This window comes from Odocoileus virginianus, chromosome 20 (assembly GCF_023699985.2).
Source record: "Odocoileus virginianus isolate 20LAN1187 ecotype Illinois chromosome 20, Ovbor_1.2, whole genome shotgun sequence".
NCBI lineage: Eukaryota > Metazoa > Chordata > Mammalia > Artiodactyla > Cervidae > Odocoileus > Odocoileus virginianus.
In genome coordinates, this window is record NC_069693.1 from 7,835,198 (window position 1) to 7,856,050 (window position 20,853).

The 20,853-nt window shown below is 45.5% G+C and overlaps 1 protein-coding gene across 2 annotated transcripts in view; it reads right to left on the bottom strand.

Annotated features, from left to right (window-relative positions):
- The window catches only part of ARHGAP35 (Rho GTPase activating protein 35), a 114,470-nt gene that overhangs the window by 56,666 nt on the left and 36,951 nt on the right, over positions 1–20,853 (bottom strand). For both annotated transcript variants that reach the window (XM_070450664.1, XM_070450665.1), the window contains exons 2-3: positions 14,749–18,625; positions 2,066–2,210 (exon numbers count right to left, since the gene is read on the bottom strand). In XM_070450664.1, the coding sequence (XP_070306765.1) occupies positions 2,066–2,210; positions 14,749–18,432 (3,829 nt within the window). In that variant the 5' untranslated portion in view covers positions 18,433–18,625. The remainder of the gene's footprint in view (positions 1–2,065; positions 2,211–14,748; positions 18,626–20,853) is intronic.

Consider the following 20,853-nt stretch of genomic DNA (forward strand, 5'->3'; position numbering starts at 1 on the left):
CAAGGAGAAGATCTCCAGTGATGGGACACATTGACAACACATGCCACTTGGTATGATGCTCTGAGGACACAGCCTCATTTCCCTGATGTTTCTTCCAAAAGGGCAAACATGAACCTAGTCATAAGGAAACATCAAAAACAAAAACAACCCCAAGTTGAGGAAGCTCCTCCAAATGACTGATCTGTATTTTTTAAAATTATCAAGACCATGAAAAACAGATCAACTGAACTGTTTCAGATTATAGGAGACTAAAGAGACTCCATAATTAAATGTACCATGTGGTCTGAGATTAGCTGCTGGGCCAAAAAAGGTCCTTTTGCTTTTAAAGGATGTTAATGTGGTAATTAATGAAATGAAACCACTTATAGATTAGATAGGTTAGTACTGGATATTAATGTCATAATTTTGATAACTGCATGGTGGTTACATAAAGAGAACACTTTTAGGAAACATCCACTGAACTGTTTAGAAATAAAGGTGTATCATGTCTGTAGCTTTCAACCATTTCAGAAAAAAGACAGACAGACATGTAGGGCAGGGACCTATGATACAGGCAATGTGGTAAAATGTTAACATTTAAGGAACCTGGAATTGTTAACTTTTAAATTTCTTACAACTTAAAATTTCGGTAACTTTCTTATAAATCTGAAATTACTTCAAAGTAAAGTTAGGGAACAACCCCTCTAAATGTTACAAACTATCTCTCTGAAGTGCTGGGTCAACAAGGAAAGGCTTGAATTACCTAACTTGTTTCCTGCACACTTCCTCCTTGCCCAAGGCAGAGGTTCAGGAAGAAGCTGATATAAAACCAAGGTCAAGAAGATGGATGCTGACAAAAGGTTCTGGGTACAGAGGGACGAAATTGCAGATCTGTCATAATTATGCAAAGTCAATCCTGGGGTGACCGAGGAAACCCTGGTAACAACTCAAAGTCTACAGAGCACTTAATTTGAAATCCAGTTCCCCTGATTTGACACAACCTGAGTAAATATTAACACCATCACTCAGCTTAATATGCTACTGAAATTATCAGTAGGCTGTCCATACCACACAATAGTTAATATTATTACAGGTAATACTGGGATTAGAAAGAACACATAGGGAGATTATGATCCCTACCTTGGTTTCAAATTAGTACAAACCTATAATATTCTTGAGCTTAACTCCTAAAGCTCAAGAATCCACATAACCATGTGCCCACTATACCTCCTCTTCAAAGCTCATCAGCTCTCACAGTATCCAGGAGAAAACCAAGGGAAACAAGGAAGCTCCAGGGGTTACAAAAGAAATGCCAAGGATGGGAGCTTCCTGGAGGTCCAATGGTTAGATCCTGTGCTTTCACTGCCAGGGACTGAGTTCAATCCCTGGTCGGGGAACTAAGATCTCATGTCATGCGACATGGCCAAAAAGAAAAAAAAGTGTGTGTGGGGAGGAAGGGAGAAACACCAAGGAGACATGTTTCATTAGAGGAGTTCTAAATAAACAACATAAATGTTTTTCAACACAGGTAAAATTTTAGCGCTTCAAGAGCAACACAGAAAATTTTAAGACTGTTAGCATTTGTGATAACACCAAGGTGTCAATGGAATTGGAAATGTAGCTGCTTGATAAGATGGTATCTAAGGATTTATTTTTTTACTGCAGGAAAAAAACTATCAATATACGAATTTCAGGCACCTGACTGATGGCCAACTACACATTCCTTTTGTTCAACCAAAATGTGTTACTATCTGTGTCCAGAACAGCGTCGAGGTCCCTGATAAATAAGCCCCTATCCCTGCTGAGAGACGAAGAGGGACAGACAGGCCGCACGCCATGACAGGGGGCTGGGGGCACACAGAGAGGTATTCTAACCAGCTTCACCTGCCATCCTGACACCACAGCTGCCCCTCTCCCATGCGCCCAAAGGACTCACGACTACATGCAGATGGAGGAGCCACAAGTCCGACAGCTCCTTCTCAGAAAGTATCTCACAGAAACCAGACACGATTCATCTCCAGATGGCTTACCCTCTAGAAAGCAGCCTGCAGACAGTGAAAACTAACTTCTCTGAGGTGACACTTACCTGTGGCTTCAATGTACTCAATACATCGCTCGATAAACACAGGAATTGGCTTCTCCGGAGTCACCACAGTTGTCAAGGGCACCCCAAAATAGTTACTCTCCCAGGTCGCCTTTGTGATGGATGGCCGGGGTTTGGGCTTTGGTTTCTGTCCAGGAGAGAGGGGGAAAAAAAGCACAAAAATAAAATGAGTCTCAACACACAACTCAAACATCAGTAAGGCTTCCAGAGGGGAACTCACGGTGGTATGGAAACTGTTAGAAAAAAAGACTTCAAGCAGGATAAAGAGACTCACCTACTCATCTCATTTCTCCAAGTATCACACAAGATGCTGGCAAGTTGCCAGGTAGTCACACCTTGAGTGTGAAACTGCATTATCAGAACAAAGGTGTTTATAAAGAAGCAGGCTGTGTTTATTTAATAACAATGAGAGGACTGGCCACCATCCTTTATCAGGCGTGCAATGGAGTAAACAGGAAATATTCCAAACATTCCACACAGATAATAGATACTATACACTCAAAAGATGGCTAAAATCTTTTTAGAAGATTAAAAAGTGGAATTGAAAAACTAGTAATTTCCTCCTTCCAGACAAAAGAGCACATATTCTGCTGAAAGTTCCCAGGAAGAACTCGCTCTGATATATCAGTCTGGAGTTAACTCCCAATGGCTTCTGCACTGAGAGAGGGTAAAACCAACTAATCAGACATGACAAATAAGATAATTCTTTGTTCCTTCCTAGAAGTCACCTCCCTCAGTAGTAGCAACAACTACTGGAGAGCTTACTATGTACCAAGGAAGTCCCAGATACCATTTCTATTCAACTTTATAGCATTCCATTTTACCAAGGAAAATGTCTCACAGGACACAGTGCGTGACAGTGTGAGGATTCAAACTCAGGAGGGTCTGTCTCCAAAGTCCATGCTCATAAACATTACTGAGATAATTTGCTTCAAAATTACTCAAATCTTTTATTTTGAAGATCACATAAGGAAAAAAAAATGCTCTAGACCAATGCTAAGTTTTCTAAAGCTACAGAAATATACCTCAAATTTTGGCTTGTTACTAAAGTATCTACTGAAGAGGAGAATAACCAAATAGGATCAAGGTAAATGCTTTGGATAAAGTCCACTAAAGAGGACAGCTAACTAGCTTAAATAGGTCTGTATCGATCGTCCCTGTTCCTCATCCTGCTCATCCTCATTCCTTCTCGTACCCCCTTTACATGGGAACAAATCACTTCCTATTTAGTCTGAGATTTGCTGAGAACTTTCTCTGCAAACATGTGGCACAAAAAAAAAAAAAAAAAAAGAACGGGTGAGAATAAAATGCACACGAAAGAACAAGGCTATTCTGGGCTGTTGGTGGATACTATCTGACATGACAGACCAAAAGCAAAGATGGTCCAATCCTCATACATCCAGCTAACTGATTTGGAGAACTGTAATGCCACGTGAATGGATCCAAGGGTCCCAGAGAAGAACCTGCGCTCCACACAGCCTACCCATCCCTGTCGTTGCAACATGCTCATTCCTGGTAAAACCACTGCCATGTCTCTCAGGTTATGGGGCGTGGATGCTGCTATCTCCCTGTATAGACTGCCTGAGGCAAACAGGCCCTGACTTCACACTTTTTATCAAAGAAGTATGGAAAAGAAAGTGACTTACATGAAATAATTTAACCAACCTAGCCTCTCTCCATCATCTTCTACTTAGATGAAGTACAACATAAAGGATTTAAGCTTCCAAATCTAACAGAATTTGGGTTTGAATCCCAAGGGACAGGTTCTATGACTGTGGTCAAGTTGCTTAGCACCCCGGAGACAGTATCCTCCTCACAAGGTGGTCCTGAGGGTGAAATGATATGATGTACTGGAAGGGGCTCGGGGCCTAGACGACACAGTCGCCCAAGAGTGTGAGTTGTTACTAAAAGAGAGAAGGACTGAGTGTTTTCCATCATTACACACAGCAGGAACCGGACAGCAATGAGTCAACTGACAGTCCACTCTCTCTTAAGGCTGCAGCATTTAAACTATAAGCTGCAGAGTCTGAACATACAATGAAGACCATCTGGATTTAAGCGGCCTTCTTTTGGCCAACCCCAATCAGGCAGAATCTGCCAGTCAAAACTACAACAATACCATTGTTCTTCAGTAAAACCTTGAGGCTTCCAAATAAACTGTTGTTATGGAATGGAAAAAAAAAAACTTTAAGAGAGCTGCCAGGAAGCCATTTCTAATCACTATAACGCCTCTGACCATAGTTCTAGTAAACAGACAGTAAATGTTAATGTCATACTTCCTCCACCCTCTCAATACGTGAGCTGATGAAGTGTGTCCTAACAGTTTAAGTTAGCTAGAAAATTTAGCTTCCATCACCCAAACACTTACTAAGTACCAGATTCTGGCTTAAATTCTTTTTATGTATATTTCATTCAAGATTCACAATAGATCTGTGGGTATGGGTGTTTAAAACTCCATTTCACAGATGAAGAAGCTGAATCCCAGAAAAATTCAGTTATTTGCCCGTCAGTTCTGACTACAAAACCTGCAGTCTTAACCACTATGGTTCATTACCTTCACCTGAAAGTCCTTGGGATATGGAAAACAAACGGATGATTAAATAAATAACTGAGGGTACACTGACAATCTGAACTTCTGAAGGTAATAAGGTCTCACATAAAATTTACCAGGGATGTTTAAGCTGGTCAAAGAAAGAATGGGACATGATGACAGCTATTTCAATCAGCTACCAGGACTATTTCATGGAAAGAGAGCAGATTATCTTGTACAGTTATGTTGGGAGAGATGAGATGAAGACGAAGAGGCAATTTTGGCCAGAGAAATTTAAAAAACAAACACCCCCCTCCCCCAGCTGTTTAAAAAGGAAAGGACTGCTCTGTCAGTGTTCAAAGCAGAGGCTGCAGCCGACGGGCAACATTCACTGTCAAGGAGACCCTGCCGTCAGATGGAAGACTAAATTAGAGAGCTGCTCTTACCCTTTCACCTCAGAGTCTAATAAGATCTAATCGAGCTCAGCACTCCAACTTACAAACGGAACGTGAAATCTGGCAGCAGCAGCAGCTCCCCTTGCTGAATGCCACGGATGTTCACTCTCATTCTAAGATTTAAACAAACTCAGCTTTACAGAACGCCAAAATATTCCCTTGAAATAACTGAAGGCTCTCTAGGGTGTCACAAAATCAGGCAGGGATTCTTGCGCAACTAATTCCAAACTTTCTGAGGAAGGAAATCAAGACTGCGGTACAGGCCAAGAGTCGGGCAGGACTGTTGCTATGACAGGCAACACCGCAGGCATCTGAAGGGTTACTGGGCACATGTCGAGATGGAAATGCCATTCTTCTGAGTGGTCTGCCAGATGTCTCAGTCCCAGGTCAGACATGTGTCACTCATTAGGGCGTCGGCGGAGTGCTCTCAGCAGCAGGTCCTTGGAGAGAAGAAAATAACGCCATCCCAACAGCTATCTTCCTCTGGGCTGGCTCATTAGTGGGCTGGACTGAAAAAAGCAGCCAGCTAGAGGAAACCAAGTCCTGAGAATAAGCTACACATCTGCGTGTCTAAGTTTAGAGTCTGACTGGGTGCAAAATGGAAAAATAAGAGGAATTTATCAGGAGTGGCCATGTGCTAGACACTCTGTGCTAGGTTCTGCACTTATCTGAAAACTCACAACCACCCTTCAAGGTAAGGGTTATTAACCCCTTTCTACGGATGTGAAATCAGAGGCTCAGAGAGATTCACACCCAGCACTGAGAGAGCCAGGGTTCAGAGGCCAGTGACCTACGAATGTCAAAGCCTCATGTTCTCTCTCCTCCGTGACCTATCTCCATGATGAAACACCACCTACATAAACAAGGGACTGGGTCAGCTCAAAACTTCCTCACTTTGTCCAATGGACAGGTATTTTTTGAATAAACACAGTCCATTGTTCTTTACTTCACAGTTTCCTTAAAAACCTATGAATTTTTTTTTAAGCAAAAAACTTTTTTTCCTTAAAAGTGCCCTTAATGCCTGATACTAACCAAGTAGAAAGAAATAAACCAACAGTTTATGCCAGTGTTGCAGTGAGGAGAAATAGTGATTGGAATCTGCCCCAAGGCAGATTGGCCTTTTGGCCTTTCTGAAACAAGAGCATAAAGGGGAAACTCCTGCTTATGGGACAGTAAGCCCACCCCACAGCTCCTCCAAGTTCACAGGGCAAGAAAAGGATTAGAATGCCAGCCAAACAGCAAGGAAAAGCCAAGAGGAGGTGCCCTTCTACCCGTCTGTAAGGTGACTGGGTTCTAGAGCTGCATGCGCAGCTGACACTTGAACAAAAACCGTTTCCAATAAAATACAAGGCCAATGTTTCTTCACAGTTTTTCACGTTTAGCTGAGATGAGGACCATCTCTGTGTGGAGAGTGTCTTTCTTCTTCTTCTGACATTGTGCTGCTCTTCCTAGGATGTGAGGAACTCAGGTTCAGAAGGTCTTGTTCACACTGACAGTACTGTATCACAGACTCCATTTCAAGAAACACATGAGGTAATCAATTCCCTGTGTCACTCTGTGAGTATTGGACAAGGAACAGGCGTCTACATACACACAGGACCGGTTTCCCAATGGGCTAAGTTCCTAGTACGCAGGAACCTAGGCAATTTTCCTTTTTTTCAAAAAAACGTATTTATTTCCTTTCCGGCTGTGCTGGGTCTTCGGCGCTGCACGTGGGCTTTCTCTAGCTGTGGGGCACAGGGTCACCTCGTTGCAGTGCACGAGCTTCCCACCGCAGAGCACCGGCTCCAGAGCTCAGGCTCAGCAGCTGCGGCACATGGCTTTAGTTGCTCCGAGGCAGGTGGGATCTTCCCGGACGAGGGATCAAACCCGAGTCCCCTGTGTTGGCAGGCAGATTCTTATCCACTGCGCCACCAGGGAAGCCCCTGTTTTTCCTTTTTAATGAATTACACCCAACGTCACATAACAGACTAGCAGCAGAGCTAACACTAAGACCAAAGTCCTCTCACCCTCGATGAATTTATAATCTAACTGGTATCAGAGAAGATATGCATCTACAGCAAGCAAAGGGGATCTAGACACCAGATAAATACCAACTGAATTACAAAGGAAAAACAGTCTCCCATAGCTTCAATGGGGAGCTCAACCACCCCTTCTGGATAAAGAATATTCTATCTTCTATGGGAACGGCAGGAACAACTATGTAATGATCCGAAACTGTCAACTTCAATATTTTCTCCCGGTTTCCATAGATACCCTTATCCATATCAAATGACTTATCCAGATTTTAAGGTCAGAAAACATGGTCACTGGAGTTGTACCACCTAGCACAGCCTTCTAAATGCTTGATAACCTACCTAAAAAAGTAAATAAAAAACAGAACCCAGCCTGTGTTTTTTATTTTTGAGGAGGAATGTCATACAGAGCACAGTCTGGAACCGGGACAGTGTCCTCTGAATGGAGCATTCTCCCTCTTGAGAGTGAAAGCGATACAACAAGCAAAGCCCGAGAGGATCGCCCATACGGTGTGCCAAGCTGCACGGTGGCCCACCCTGAAGTGACTGTCAAGTGGGTGAAATCTTAGAAAAACCCAGAGGTTCCGTCAACTACACTAATCCAGGTTTTTCCCAAAGTGTTCTCTTGCATTCCGTATCCAACATCACAGCTTTCTGATCCGTGATGATTCTCGCATATTTCCAACACAGCTTCGAAAGGACCTCTTCAACTAGTAAGTTACTTGTTCACGCCCCAAATGTGTTCTTGGCTGACCGCTGCTCCTGCTTCTGGCTCTGAAAAAAATCTTAGCCCAAGTTTAACAGAAAACCCAAGGATGGAACTGATCTTACTGGCAAACTCTATTATGAAAGCACAAATGCTCAGCCTTGTCTCTTTCACACTTGGAGCATCTTCCTTTAGGGATGGACCACAGAGCAGCAGCCCTAAGCCTCCCTCTTGCAAGATGGGAAAGGAAAGAAAGGCACGTCAGCCCCTCAAGGGCCCCAGGATAAACTGAGACCATAGCTTTTTGCTTATGGTGCATGGACACGAATCTGGGTCAATCCCTGCTAAATGGCCAGTGCAACAGGAGGCTAAGCAGAGAGGAGCATCCACTAGTTTCAGGAAATGTTCACAAACATTCATGACCGGCTCGCCACTCACTGAATCTGGACTTCTCAGAGCTGTGGGGCTCAGCTTTTACCTGCTAGCCTCCTCCCAAATACTGGATAAAAAGTATTCAGAAGGCCTTTCTCTATGGAAGGAGAGGCGATTCCCTGACTCGAGCTGAAATAACTTGAGTTTCTATAAAGATATGTCAGTATCACTGGGCGGTAGAGAACAAGTTGGCTCAGTGAAGATCAGAGCAATTTTCTGTTCTTTGAAAAATAGATTTAGGTTGCCTATTGTCATTTTTTTTAAAAAAAGAACAGGTGTGCTAAGCTAAAGCAGATAGTTAAAGATAGCCTATTTTTGTCACCAAAAACAAACTACAGCAGTTCTTTGGGCTTAAAATAAACTGAGAACCGAGTGACACCAGTTCAAAACAATTTCTCAAAGTTCCAGTTGCTATTTCAGCGCCTCCATGCCTTTTTTGTCCTCTATTCAAGCAGACACTGAAGCTAGAAACAAACCACCACGCTGTTCTTAGGGGGCAGTGTGGGGAAATAGATGTTTCGAGATAATAACCAGAGTCCTTTGTCTGAAATGAACAAGTTGACTTGGTTGACTGAGTGCCCCAAGTGTGTGCCTGGCTATTGAATATTACCATCCTTCTCAGAGACTGGACTCTAAAAACCCACAGAAAATGGAAGTCAGAAGACTGGGGTTCCCAAATCTCAACTCCTCCGCTTAGTAACCACACTAACTTAGGAGCACTAAATGAGTCTCAGTGTCCTCATCTCTAACACCGGAATTTTTTAAAACATCACTTCCTTAAGACTGGTAAGAGAAACAGATGATGAAAAAAATGGATGTGAGAATGCCTGGCACTGGACCTGGCACCCAGGAGGTATCCAACGAATGTAGGAAAGTATATGCAGAGCCTTTCACGGGGATCCACAGACTTCTGCTATTCTGCCTGGTTCTCCCTCACTCTCTGCACATGCCACGTTTTCTCAGTTTCAAGTTCCACACCTTTTCCTCAAAACTGTACCCCAAGAAGCCTCCATGTTCACTGACTTTTGCCCGCTTTACCCCTTAAATCTCAGTTTTAGGACTTCCCTGGTGCTGCAGTGGTTGAGAAGCTGCCTGCCAGTGCAGGGGACACAGGTTTGATCCCCGGTCCAGGAAGATTCCACATGTCTCGGAGTCAAGCCTGTGCAACACAGCCACTGAGCCCAGGCACCTAGAGCCCATGCTCCGCAGCGAGAGAAGCCGCCACAACGAGAAGCCCGCACACTGCAATGGAGAGTAGCCCCCTCTCGCTGCAGCTAGAAAAAGCCCTGCATGTGCTAACCAAGACCCAGTACAGCCAAAAATAAATTATTTTTTTAAAAAAGTCTTAGCTTTATATATCATTTCCTCAGGGAGCTTTACCGGATAGCCTACCCCAGCTGCGGGTAAAACTCCTTGCTATACAATTCCTTAGCACCCTGTACCTTCCCTCTGGCCACGTTCAAAATGCATGTAAATACATGGATAAAAATCTAATTATTCTGTTATGATAAACTAGATGAACACGAACACAACTACCACACGTACGAGACTCAGCACAACGCCAGGCATACAAGTGCTCAGGGAATGCCCATGCATGGAGTTGAATGTGTCTTTCCTGAAAGAACGGATGGACACGCGCTTTGGAGCAAGAGTGCATGCATGCTAAGTCGCTTCTGTCGTGTCCAACTCTTTGCAACCCTGTGGACTAGAGCCCGCCAGGCCCCTCTGTCCATGGGATTCTCCAGGCAAGAATACTGGAGTGGGTTGCCATGCCCTCTTCCAGGGCATCTTCCTGACCCAGGGATCAAATCCATATCGCTTCTGTCTCATGCACTGGCAGGAAGGTTTTTTACCACGAGCGGCATCTGAGAAGCCCATGGAGCAAGAGTATTTCTTTTCAAAGAAAAAATTCTTTCAGGAATCAGAAACATCCAAGGTCCAGTCGGCATCCCAATACCATTTTTAAGATCAAGGTATTCATCTGGCCTTAGAGAGCTCAGAGTAGGGCCAGCCTCTTCTAAAGCACACACTGGGAGTCTTTCCTGGGTAGGTTACAAAGAGCTCATATTTCACACCATTCAGCCTGTCAAAATGCAACAGCCCTCCCAGTCGGGTGAGCAGTCCAATTCCCCAGCTGGTTTTTATTCACACTAGAAACTTTAACTTCGTTCTAGGCCTCACAAAATGAGAGCTGTGTCCACACAAAGCCACAACAACCAGCCAATTCACTGAATCCGATGAAATAAGCCAATTCACCAGGGGGGACACAAACTGTCAAACTGGTTACTTGGTGCCTTATAGACCAAACAATGCGTGATTGAATTGGTTTGCTTTTCAATAGGTTGTCTTGTCATGTGGTAGCTAGAGTGACTGAAAGATTTTCTTTATGATTCTGTTTTGTCTTTTTTTTTTTAAACACAAAATAAGAGCACGCCAGATAGAAGGGTAAATAGCCAATAATGTCTTCTCTTTAAATCCGTGGTCAAGCTCACTGAATTCAGCAATTTGAGCTTGCCTAAACAGTACATTTTGTGGACCAAGGCACCCCAGCCTGTTTTTTGGCTTTAAAATAAGACCCTGCTGCTCCTGATCTCATCTTTGCAAACGCACGGTGCTGGGAGACAGAGACCATGTGCAACGACAACTCTCTACAGACAAAGCATCTATTCATGGACCCCACTGAAGTGCAATCGTAGATTTTCAATTTCATTCAGCTGAGTGCGGAAGGCTCCCACTATGAGGGTGGGTTGCTAAATGGTTCAGCTGGGAAAAGGACCCGGAATGAGAGTGAGCTTCACAGCCTGCACTTTCATTATTAGAAACGAAAGCCATTCCCTGAACTCCAACTCCAGTTTTACAGTAAGAGCTAATCCAGCATATCAGCCAAGGGCACTGAGCAATTTTTCTTTCTCCACACGACACAGGTACCCGGAGCATAGCTTTTTTGGCTGCTGTTAGGCTTGTTGCTAAGGTATGGGCTGAGAAAGCAGCTAAATGACGTACAGGGTTAAAACTTACAGAAAAGGGAGGGACAGGGTTGGGTCCCTAAAGCTCTCAGCTAGACCAGACCAGTGTTCTCCTGTCCTTGAATTCAACATGCGTACTTTCACCGTCAAGCCTTTCTTTCCTCACAGCACTTCTTCAATTCTACTCATTCTTCAAGGTCCAGTTAAATAATAACAACAATGAATGCTCATCCAGCATGCAGCACGCTGTGTTTTATATGCACAGTCTTATTCCATTTCTCACACCCTATGAGACAAGTGCTGCTGCACTGGCTCCTCTTGCTGAAGGGACGTGGAAGGTGAATCACATGCCCAAAGGCCCAGCCAGGACGAGGAGGAGTTGGAGGAACTGGCATTTGATGTAAGGCCCCCAGTTCCCAGAGCCTGAGCTCCCCATCACCCCACACTGCACGACCCTAACCAGCCCCAGCACAGGATGCCTGCTCTGCCCCAACACAGACCTGCTCCCCTCGCCCTCCAAGGCAGACCACCTATTTTCAGAAGCTGTGCACGTCTCGCTGCCTCACCTGGGTGCTATGGCGTGGCTGAGAGCAATCTGTGCCACTTCCCCAGTGGTGTCTGGCGTGCGGGAGGGACTAAGTGTGTTGTTTCCCATTACCACCTGGCTCTCCCCTCACTTCAAATAAATACTGTACTGCTTGGTCATGCCAATAAAAGTCAGAGACCAGATTCCCCCATATAGGGAGGGGGATTTGGCACACTCTGCCCCATGGGATCTTGCTTTTCCAGTAGAACAAGTGTCAGTCTGATTCCTTAACAGCAGCAGATTTTAATAGAAGGTTTGCGCCAATCAGGAACAGAATCAAGACTCCGCTTCTCTCTGCATTAGGATGACAAAGCAGCAAGGCTCCTTTTAAGGCACCATTTTCCAAGGCAGGAAAAGACATTTTCACCTTTTACTCACTCTTTCCAAAGGATACTCCTAAATGACTTCTGGCACGCTATTGCTCTGGGGCCAGAGGTAATCGTTTCTGTATGACTTGAAGAGGTGGGGCCCAGATAACCAGGAGGGACGGGAAGCTGGTCACTCCTTGCACGCTGACCCAGCAACCCCATGAGGCAGTTCTAGGTGAGTAGATGCACGTGACCAGCATCAGAGGTCCCTGTAGCCAGCTGTTCTCTGCAGAACCTACTCTTCAGTGCACAGCTTGTTTGGGGATGCGTTTTACAAGCATTATTTTCAACAGTATTATAAATGTAGCTAGAAGTCAGAAAAACAGTTCTGATTCACAGTGTGGTATTATGCCACCTTCCTAATTCCCAGGTGTGCAAACACCCCCACAATTAGAAGACTGTCAGCATTTCGATAAGCTGTGTTGGCAACAGTCTTCACTGGGAGTGGTGGAGGAGGAGAGGAAAGTCACAGCGTTCAAAATGTTTGGATTCCAGGATTATCGAACAGGAGAGCTCTGGGGAAACACTGGCAGGCTGGTCAGGCTACTTTCTGGCTTCTGAAATAAGAACTGCTTTCCACTGGCCTGCCCACTACTAGCTTTTAGAGAACAAAATACTGATGGCAGATGAAGGTTGGCAAACGTAAAACCAAACCATGGGGAGAGCAAACAGAAGAATGTCCAGGCTATTTATTAACATTCAGCTGAGAATGGGAGGGAAGAGAACACACAGATGCTGCCCTGCCCTCTCTGATGTTCCGTAGGCCAGAGAACTCTGGAGGCTCTGGCCAGTGGTGACAGAGGAGCAGGCTGTGTGGCATCCGGGAACAGGCAGGGCGTGAACAGGCTTCCCCTGTGAGGGCCACGGCACCAAGCCTCCAGCTCCAGGGGCCCTCTCAGCCAGCGTGGGCTGCAGGACTGGCCTCCGGAGTGTTCCACATCAGAACTGTCAGCTCTCAAAACAGCCTGGGCTCACGGGCCCTCTGGTTTGGTGTATCTTGCAATGATGAAAGTTTGGGACAACCTTTCTTCCAAAGTTCCCTGAAACACTTTCAGATAAGTGACTTTGTTCTCTGCCATTTCACGGCAGGGAGAGGGGCAAAAGCTTTCAATGTAGAGAAACCATCCCCAATCTTTTTGTCACCAGGGACCGATTTTGTGGAAGATAATTTTTCCACAGACTGGGAAGGAGGTGGGGATGGTTCCTGGATGATTCACGCACATTACGTTAGGGTGCACTTTATTTCTAATCTAATGTCACCGCAGATCTGACAGGAGGTACCAGCTGGCAGCCTGGAGGCGGGGGACCCCTGCATACACAACGCTGGGGGAGGGCCTGCGTGTGAGAGTTCTGCGTGGCGTCTCACTGACACGGCCTCCTCTGAGAAATGAAGGGTGTTTCCCCTACTCTAAGTGGGGGGGAATAAAGTTGGGAAATGCTTTTAGATCTCAAGGTCTAAGCCCACAAGGACAGAGCACACTGCCCTTCACACTGCAGCTCCACACAAGGTAGAGAGACTCCCCGTGCCGCTGCACGGGGGCTGTTCCACATCTGACGGCAGGCCCGACATTCCTAACACACACAGCTGACTTTCCCCTTTCCGCCCCACCTGTGGTCCCTAAATCAAATCTCCAAGTAGTAGCGATTCACTTAAAGCGCTGCAGGGCACTCTGATTTCACAAACATGGGACAGGTCTATAACCCGCAGAGGCAAGATTATTTTTCATTTATGTACCTGGAGACCTTTCAATGATTTTACGTGTGCAAATAAAATCATCATCCAATTTTTCCCTATCTAAAATGCAGCAACCTTTACAGATCATCAAGGGGGAGAAGGAGAATGTATGGATGAAATGTTCCTTTCTCAGTCAAAGACTAAGGACTATGATGCTGGATTCTCGTGTTTCAGTGAAGAAAGGCCAAGCACGTCATCACCAGTTTAGCTGCTTGTCCGGATACTGACAAGCTCGTTTCAGTAATTGAGTGATCTGCTCATTTCAGTAATTACCTAACTACTGTTTTGGACAAAGACTTCTCAGGTTATCTCTCCAAAATGTCCTCACCACTTGAGAGCTACCAGCAGTAGCTTCCTGAGACACTGTTTACTTACTTTTTCCCAACTTTTTATTTTGTATTAGGATATAGCCAATTAACAATGTTGTGACAGTTTCAGGTGAACAAGGAAGAAACTCAGCCATACATATACACGCGTCCATTCTCCCCCCAAACTCCCCTTCCACCCAGGCTGCCACATAACCTTGAGCAGAGTTCCACGTGCTGTACCATAGTCCTTGTTGGTGATCCATTTGAAATACAGCCGTGTGTATGTGTAGATCCCAAACTCCCTGAATATCCCTTCTATTCTCCAACTTCCCTTCCCTAAGTCTGTCTCTTTCTAAGTTCATTTGTATCATTTCAACACTGTTTACTTTCTAAGTTCATTTGTATCATTTCAACACTGTTTACTTTCTAAGGCAAGTCAAGGAGGAAACACACACAGCGATTTTTAACCAGGGTAAGCTGTCCTTGAAAATCTTTGTCATCATCAATGAACTCTCACCAAGACGCTGTGCAAGTCACTCCTAGAGCTCTAAAGTCGTGTCTTACCTTAGTGTTTCTTCTTAGACTGCGAAGAATATTCCTCCTCCTCGGGTCTTCGTCGGTCTCGTATGGAATGACAGCATTGTCTCCTTTATAGCCCTGGGATGCCTGATCCTCCTCTTTCTTTCGGATGGGCCCAAGCTCATCATCGCTCCCCACGCTGAAGCTGGTTCGGTAACTGGCAAACCTCCCCAGCCGGCTGCATCTCGTCCTGTACAACACTGGCTTGCTCACGATGGATACCTTGCGGCCCCGCTCCAAGGAGCTGGTGTCCATTTCGCTGTCGGAACCATTCCCGCTGCCATTGGACTGGGCTTTGTTGATGTTCCGGATGGTGATGATCTTGCCCTGTGTGCTGTCGTGGGGCACCGAGTATATGTTTTCTTCCTCATTCCTTGGCTTGACCACAGCGTCCATGGGTTCAGCATAATCAGAAGGATCGAACCCATCTGGAGGTAGCCAGGTGCTTGACGAGACAGACTTCCTCTGTCCATCTCTGTGGCCCTGGTCTAAGTAAGACAGATCCCCCTTGGTGATTTCAAAATGGACAGGAGGCTTTGGTTTGACTGGTGGAGGTACCTTGTTGTTCAGTTTACTCTCAAAGTTGCTCATGATGAAGGACAGCCCATCATTTCCCTCCAGTTCCATAGAGAGCTTGGAATGGTCTTTGGACAGAGAGGGCAGTGGTGTGTCTTCTCGAAACATGCTGTACGACGGGGTCTCGATGTCCTCCTCTGAGTCCTGCAGGTTGGAGTTGCAGAGCGGGGAGCCTGCCCGAGGGGAGTTAAACACCTCTTCAGTGGTGCTGCAGGCCTCGGCAGCATTGTCGTACATATGCGTAGCCTCAATGATGTTCTTTTTGTCCACCACATCTTTAAAAAAGGGGTGGAAGATCTCAAGTTTATGCTGGGGTTGGCTACAGGGGATACTCGTGAACCTCCCGTCAATTTCTTGAGCGATCTCCTCCCCCTCGGTTAGCTGCTCCCGACTTAAGTCATTATCCAGGACATCTATAGCGCCGTCAGTGAGTGCAACCAGCTGAATGGGGATAATATCCTGCACTTCACAGAGAAAGGCACGTAACATAGCCAAGGAGGCCTTACGTTTGGCTGAGTAGAAAACAATGTACCCATGGACCAATCGGCTTTTTCGGATGCTAAATGAGGAATGGTATGAAAGAATAGACAGTTCAATGCGCTTCTTGTGTAGTCCGATTGGGAGTTCAAGTAAAACAGAGTTGCTGCTTCCACAGTGGGAAGACTTACAGGTTTGAGACTGAAGGACAGGAAAGAGTATGTCATCTGCACTAAAAGGATCCCCACACATCAGACACATGACAATTCGCAGGTCAACATCAGCCAGGTCTTTGATGCTAGCGGTAGAACTGACCAGGTTTAAGTTACGCTTGGAGTCCAGGAGACCTTTCAAAACCTGACTGATCTGCTTCTCGTTGATGTTGCGCCCGTAACCGATGCCAGCGGAAGCAGGGTCGAGAAAGACACACTGAAGCTTGCTGGCCACCTGCTGACCCTGCTGTATTAGGCTGTGCAGCGTCTCTCCACTGGTGTCTCCTCTTTTGTTAACCAAGATTAAGGTCAGGGGGAGGTGGGCTAAGTGATTATCTCGCCGGCCAAGTGTGGACTCTCTGCTCTTCTCTATACTCTCTACCACATATGACAGAGACTCCTTTGAATTGTAAAGGCAGAGACAACCATGGGGCTGAAACGTTGGTGTCTGGAAAGAGTTCACGGGAAGTCTGACGTTCCCTTCTATTGGCCTCAGGGAGAGCTCATACATTTTCCCGTCTATTACATACTTGTCATCATTTGTACAAAGAGCTCGAATCTCATTGGCCAACTCCCGGGCAAGGCCGTCCTTGCCCAAGATCACCAAGTTGATTCTATCAATGTTGGGGTCGGAGAGTGAATTCTTCTGATTCCGGTCAGATGGTCGGATAAACCGAGAACTAACCAAGTGCTCAATCTTAGCGTCCACGCAGGCGGGGCAGCTAGGACACGTCTCCTTGGTTGGGTGGTACACGAAATGAATGTGCTTTAGAATTAGGGCGTCCCGCTCCGCCTGGAGCTTCTGCAACGCTTTAAACCGTTGTTCCTCCCCAAGCACATCCTGGATGACTCCCATCTTCTCCTTGCTGGGCTTGGCATCCAGCTCCAGCTCGTAAAACAACTCTGAGTATTCCAGCAGCAGCTCCTGAAACTCTTCCTTCGCTTTGTCTATAATCTGCTTTTGGTGTTTGCCATAAATATCCATGTAAACAGATTCCTCTAGCCACTGGTAGAAATCTTCGTTCATAATAAAACTGCGGGCCTCTTCCCAAGGCTTGCCAGGAGTGATGAAAGGAGAGGTCTCCAGGTTTTCTTTAAACGCCCTTCTCATCTCAGCCCGTTTCCTCTCGTTCCGCAGCTTCTCTAAGTGGGCCTCGTAGAGCTGCTCTGCAGGGACGGTGTCCATTAAGTCGAAGGGAATCCGCTCATTCTCCATGTTGTCAATGTGGCTGGTGGCATCCCACGGCGTCTCCTCAAGCACCACAAACCACTTCAGGAACTCTGGCTTGGTCTCCAGCAGCTTCTTGGCTTTTATGCAGCTCAGGTGGTCTATTTCGTCTAGGTTGGGGACAAGAGCCTCAAAAGCCAAGGGCAGGGCTGCCAGGTACAGCTTCCTCCTGCGCTCAATGTGCTCGTGCTTGAGGCGATGGATGTGCTGGAGAAACAGCTTCTTGGCTTTCTGAGTCCCTTCCAGGTAGACATAGTCCTGGTACTCGGGAGAGGCCTGCATCTTTCGGCTGACGCTCAACCAGTTTTCGTTGTGGTTTTTCACAATGCGACTCACCAGCCACTCATATTTGTCTTTTGCTGTAGCTATCTGTTGGCTCTGCTGCTTGAGCGCTTCAAAGTACGGAATGATTTTTGTCTTTCCCCGACTCTTGTCAATGAGTTGCACTAAGGTGCTGAAAGCTAAGTCCACATTTACATTGGATCTTGCAGAGGTTTCCACAACCTGGAGGTTCTTTTTGCTTAAGGCAAAAGTATGCGCATCTCTAATGTACCGCTCAACACCCTCATCACACTTCGTCAGGACAACCACAATAGGCTTTTTTGTTTTTGCGAGCTGATTGTAGAGATTAGAGACAAACTTGAGCTGGTCATCAAAGTTCCTATTCATGCCCCTGCTAACATCAATGCCAAGAAGAAAACCATCAATCAGCAGCTTTCCATCTGGCATTTGCTTCTGCTCAAAGTCCTGCTCCAGCCCCAGCTGGTCAGTGCAAAAGTACATGAGTTTTTCAGCTGATGCAAGCTTGGTTGCAGCAGCTCTCTTGATATACGGCTGCAGGGTTGTGCTCCGATGAGGTTGAAATGTCTGATCATCAATGAATTCGGTCTGCTCCACAACATGCATCTTACATTCCACACAATCCTCCAGGGAACGGCCGACTTCTCCCCAGTAGAGAAAGTGGTCATTATTGACCACTCGCCCACCAAAGTCACTGGTGCTAAGGACAGAGGTATGGTCCAAATGAAACTCGTCCGCGCTCGGGCGCACGAAGCGGTTGCACAAACAAGACTTCCCAATGCCACACTGGCCCTTCTCCTTCTCCGTCCCAGACAATCCCACCACGCTGATGTTGTAGGTGGGAATGCGGACATCTTGCTTTCTTGCCATCATCATCGTCGACACATCCTGCCACAATCCGCCAGTTCCAAGATCAGATTAGTGTTTTCCTGTGGACCCAAAGGCTTCCCCACATTATCAGTGGGGGCTGGCTGCCCACGAAGCAAAAGTGTCAGATCTCATAGTGTCTGTATACCAGTACGAGGTCAGTTTTTGCCACTTTTCATCGCCGAATAGCCAACATTTCTTCCTGGATGGGAGAGAGAAGAAAAGAAAACCAATCAGTATCATAATTTTGAACCCAATTTTAATCACCAAACAAGCAAAACCCAATTTTCTTCTTCAACAAATAAATATAGTAAATATCAAATATACCAGGCCTTAAGCTAGGTGAAACTGTAAGAGCAAGTAAACTAAGGCTGACATCTGTGTACCTTCAGAGAGGTACTGTATCATCGACTGGAGGGAGACACCTCAGGAAGCAATGTGCTGAGGACCAAAACAAGGGCCTGTACGCTCCGTGAAGAGATGGCGGCCTCCAGGGCTAGGGGAGGAGTGGACAATATGAGCCTCTAACAACCTGTTGTACAAGGAGGGAAGGAAGTGCTTGAAAGGATGATAGGGTACCTCACCAGGACACAGAAAGCGGTCTGAAGGGGCACCGACTGGTCAAATCCGGGACACTCTGGACACCAAAATGATTAAGCACAGAAATGAATTACAACCCACTGCAAAAAATAGGAGCTTGGGTTCATACTACTGCATCAGACAATTATCACTTAACACTAACCTAGGGGGGAAATTTTGATTAGGAGCAGTACAGAAGTGAGGATTCTCCTGATAGACTACTTAAAAGATGCAAAGGGAAGAAGAAAAACAAATGCTAATTATACGGTGGAGATAGTGGACAACACTCTGAGAGTAGTGAAAACGATCACCATCAAAGAGGCCAGAAGGACACCAGGGGCCTCCAGATATGACACCCCTGGAGGACACAACATCCGCGCGCAGTGTGATGGCCTGAGTGCCTTACACCTCTGCCTTATCACCAGGAAATGCCAGACAAGCACAAAATGAGCAAGATTCTATTAAGGTGATGGTGGTGGTGGTGGCGTCCTGTTTAAAAAAAAAATCAATGTCATACTAGACAAAGAATGGCTTTGTAAAGAAATATTCCAGACAACAGGAGGCTACAGAGGCATTATAAGTAAGTGCGACTATCAAATCCTGAACTGAATTCTATACGGGTTGGGGGTGGAGGGGCTGGAGGAGGAAGGCTACACAGCACATCATTAGATCAATTAATGACACTATACTATGACTAGAATTAGATAAAAAGTATTTTATCAGTGTAAACTTATGCAGTTTATAACTATCACATGAGAGAAGAGCTCTTTTCTTAGGAAATGCACACTGAAGTATTAAGAGGGAAAAGACCATAATGATCATGACTGGTTAAAAAAAAAATTACATCTATATATTGAGAAAGAATAATGCAAATGAAGTAAAATATTAACAATAGGTGAATCTGAGTAAAATGCACAGGATATTTCTTTGTATTGTTTTCATTTTTTAAAGTTTGTAATTATTTCTAAATAAAAAGCTTAAAAAAAAAAAGCAGGGGGAGCGTTGTGTGTGTGAATAAGGGGTTTCTTTCTCTGACAAGAACATAAACTCTGTGAGGACAGAACCCATCACCCTGCCTTGTTCACTTCTGTGTCTGCAGGCTATGATGTCATGCTTGACACAAATATTTACTAAAGGAATGAATTAATGAATTGACTGAATTCAAATAATTCAATTCAAATAATTAATTGAATTAATGAATGACTCTTAGAGCATATTAAAGAGCCCCCAAACTCAGCCTTTTAGACTTAGGAAAGCCTTGCAGTAGGAAGTTCCACCTCGGGAGAGATGTGGAGGGGATGAGATGTGCAGAGACTCCTCTCTCCCCAGAAAAGGGCGCAGCCCACGGGAGAATCAGCTGAAACAGAGCGTGTGGGGGAGATGGGGGAGATGCATTAGCAGGTAAGCAGGGACCAGATGAAGCCACTTTCAAAGAGCTTCGATTCTTCCCCAAAGGCTACGGGGAGCCACAGAGTGTGGCTGAGAAGTGGCACCTTAAAGGACCTAAAGGCTGAATAGTTGAAGTAATGAAAAGTTATGATAATGTCTTATGAAGTCTTCAGCAACCTTCCAGCTGAAGTAAGGAAAATGCGTAATCTTTGGCCGCCTCTACATAAATGGTCTTCTGGCTGCTACAGTTTACACTGCGCCGCAGTCTACTTACACAGGTAAATATGACTGTGTAGCTGCCAAACCTGTAGCCAAAGAAACAGTCTCCTGAGACATTCCCAAAGAGAAGATCTTAAAATAAACAGAGCAATCTTCTTTTGAATCTCATTTATGCTTGGTAGGAACCCAGCATTTCTACAACCTTAATATACTTCTGTGAACCTGTCTCACAAGAAATGCCAC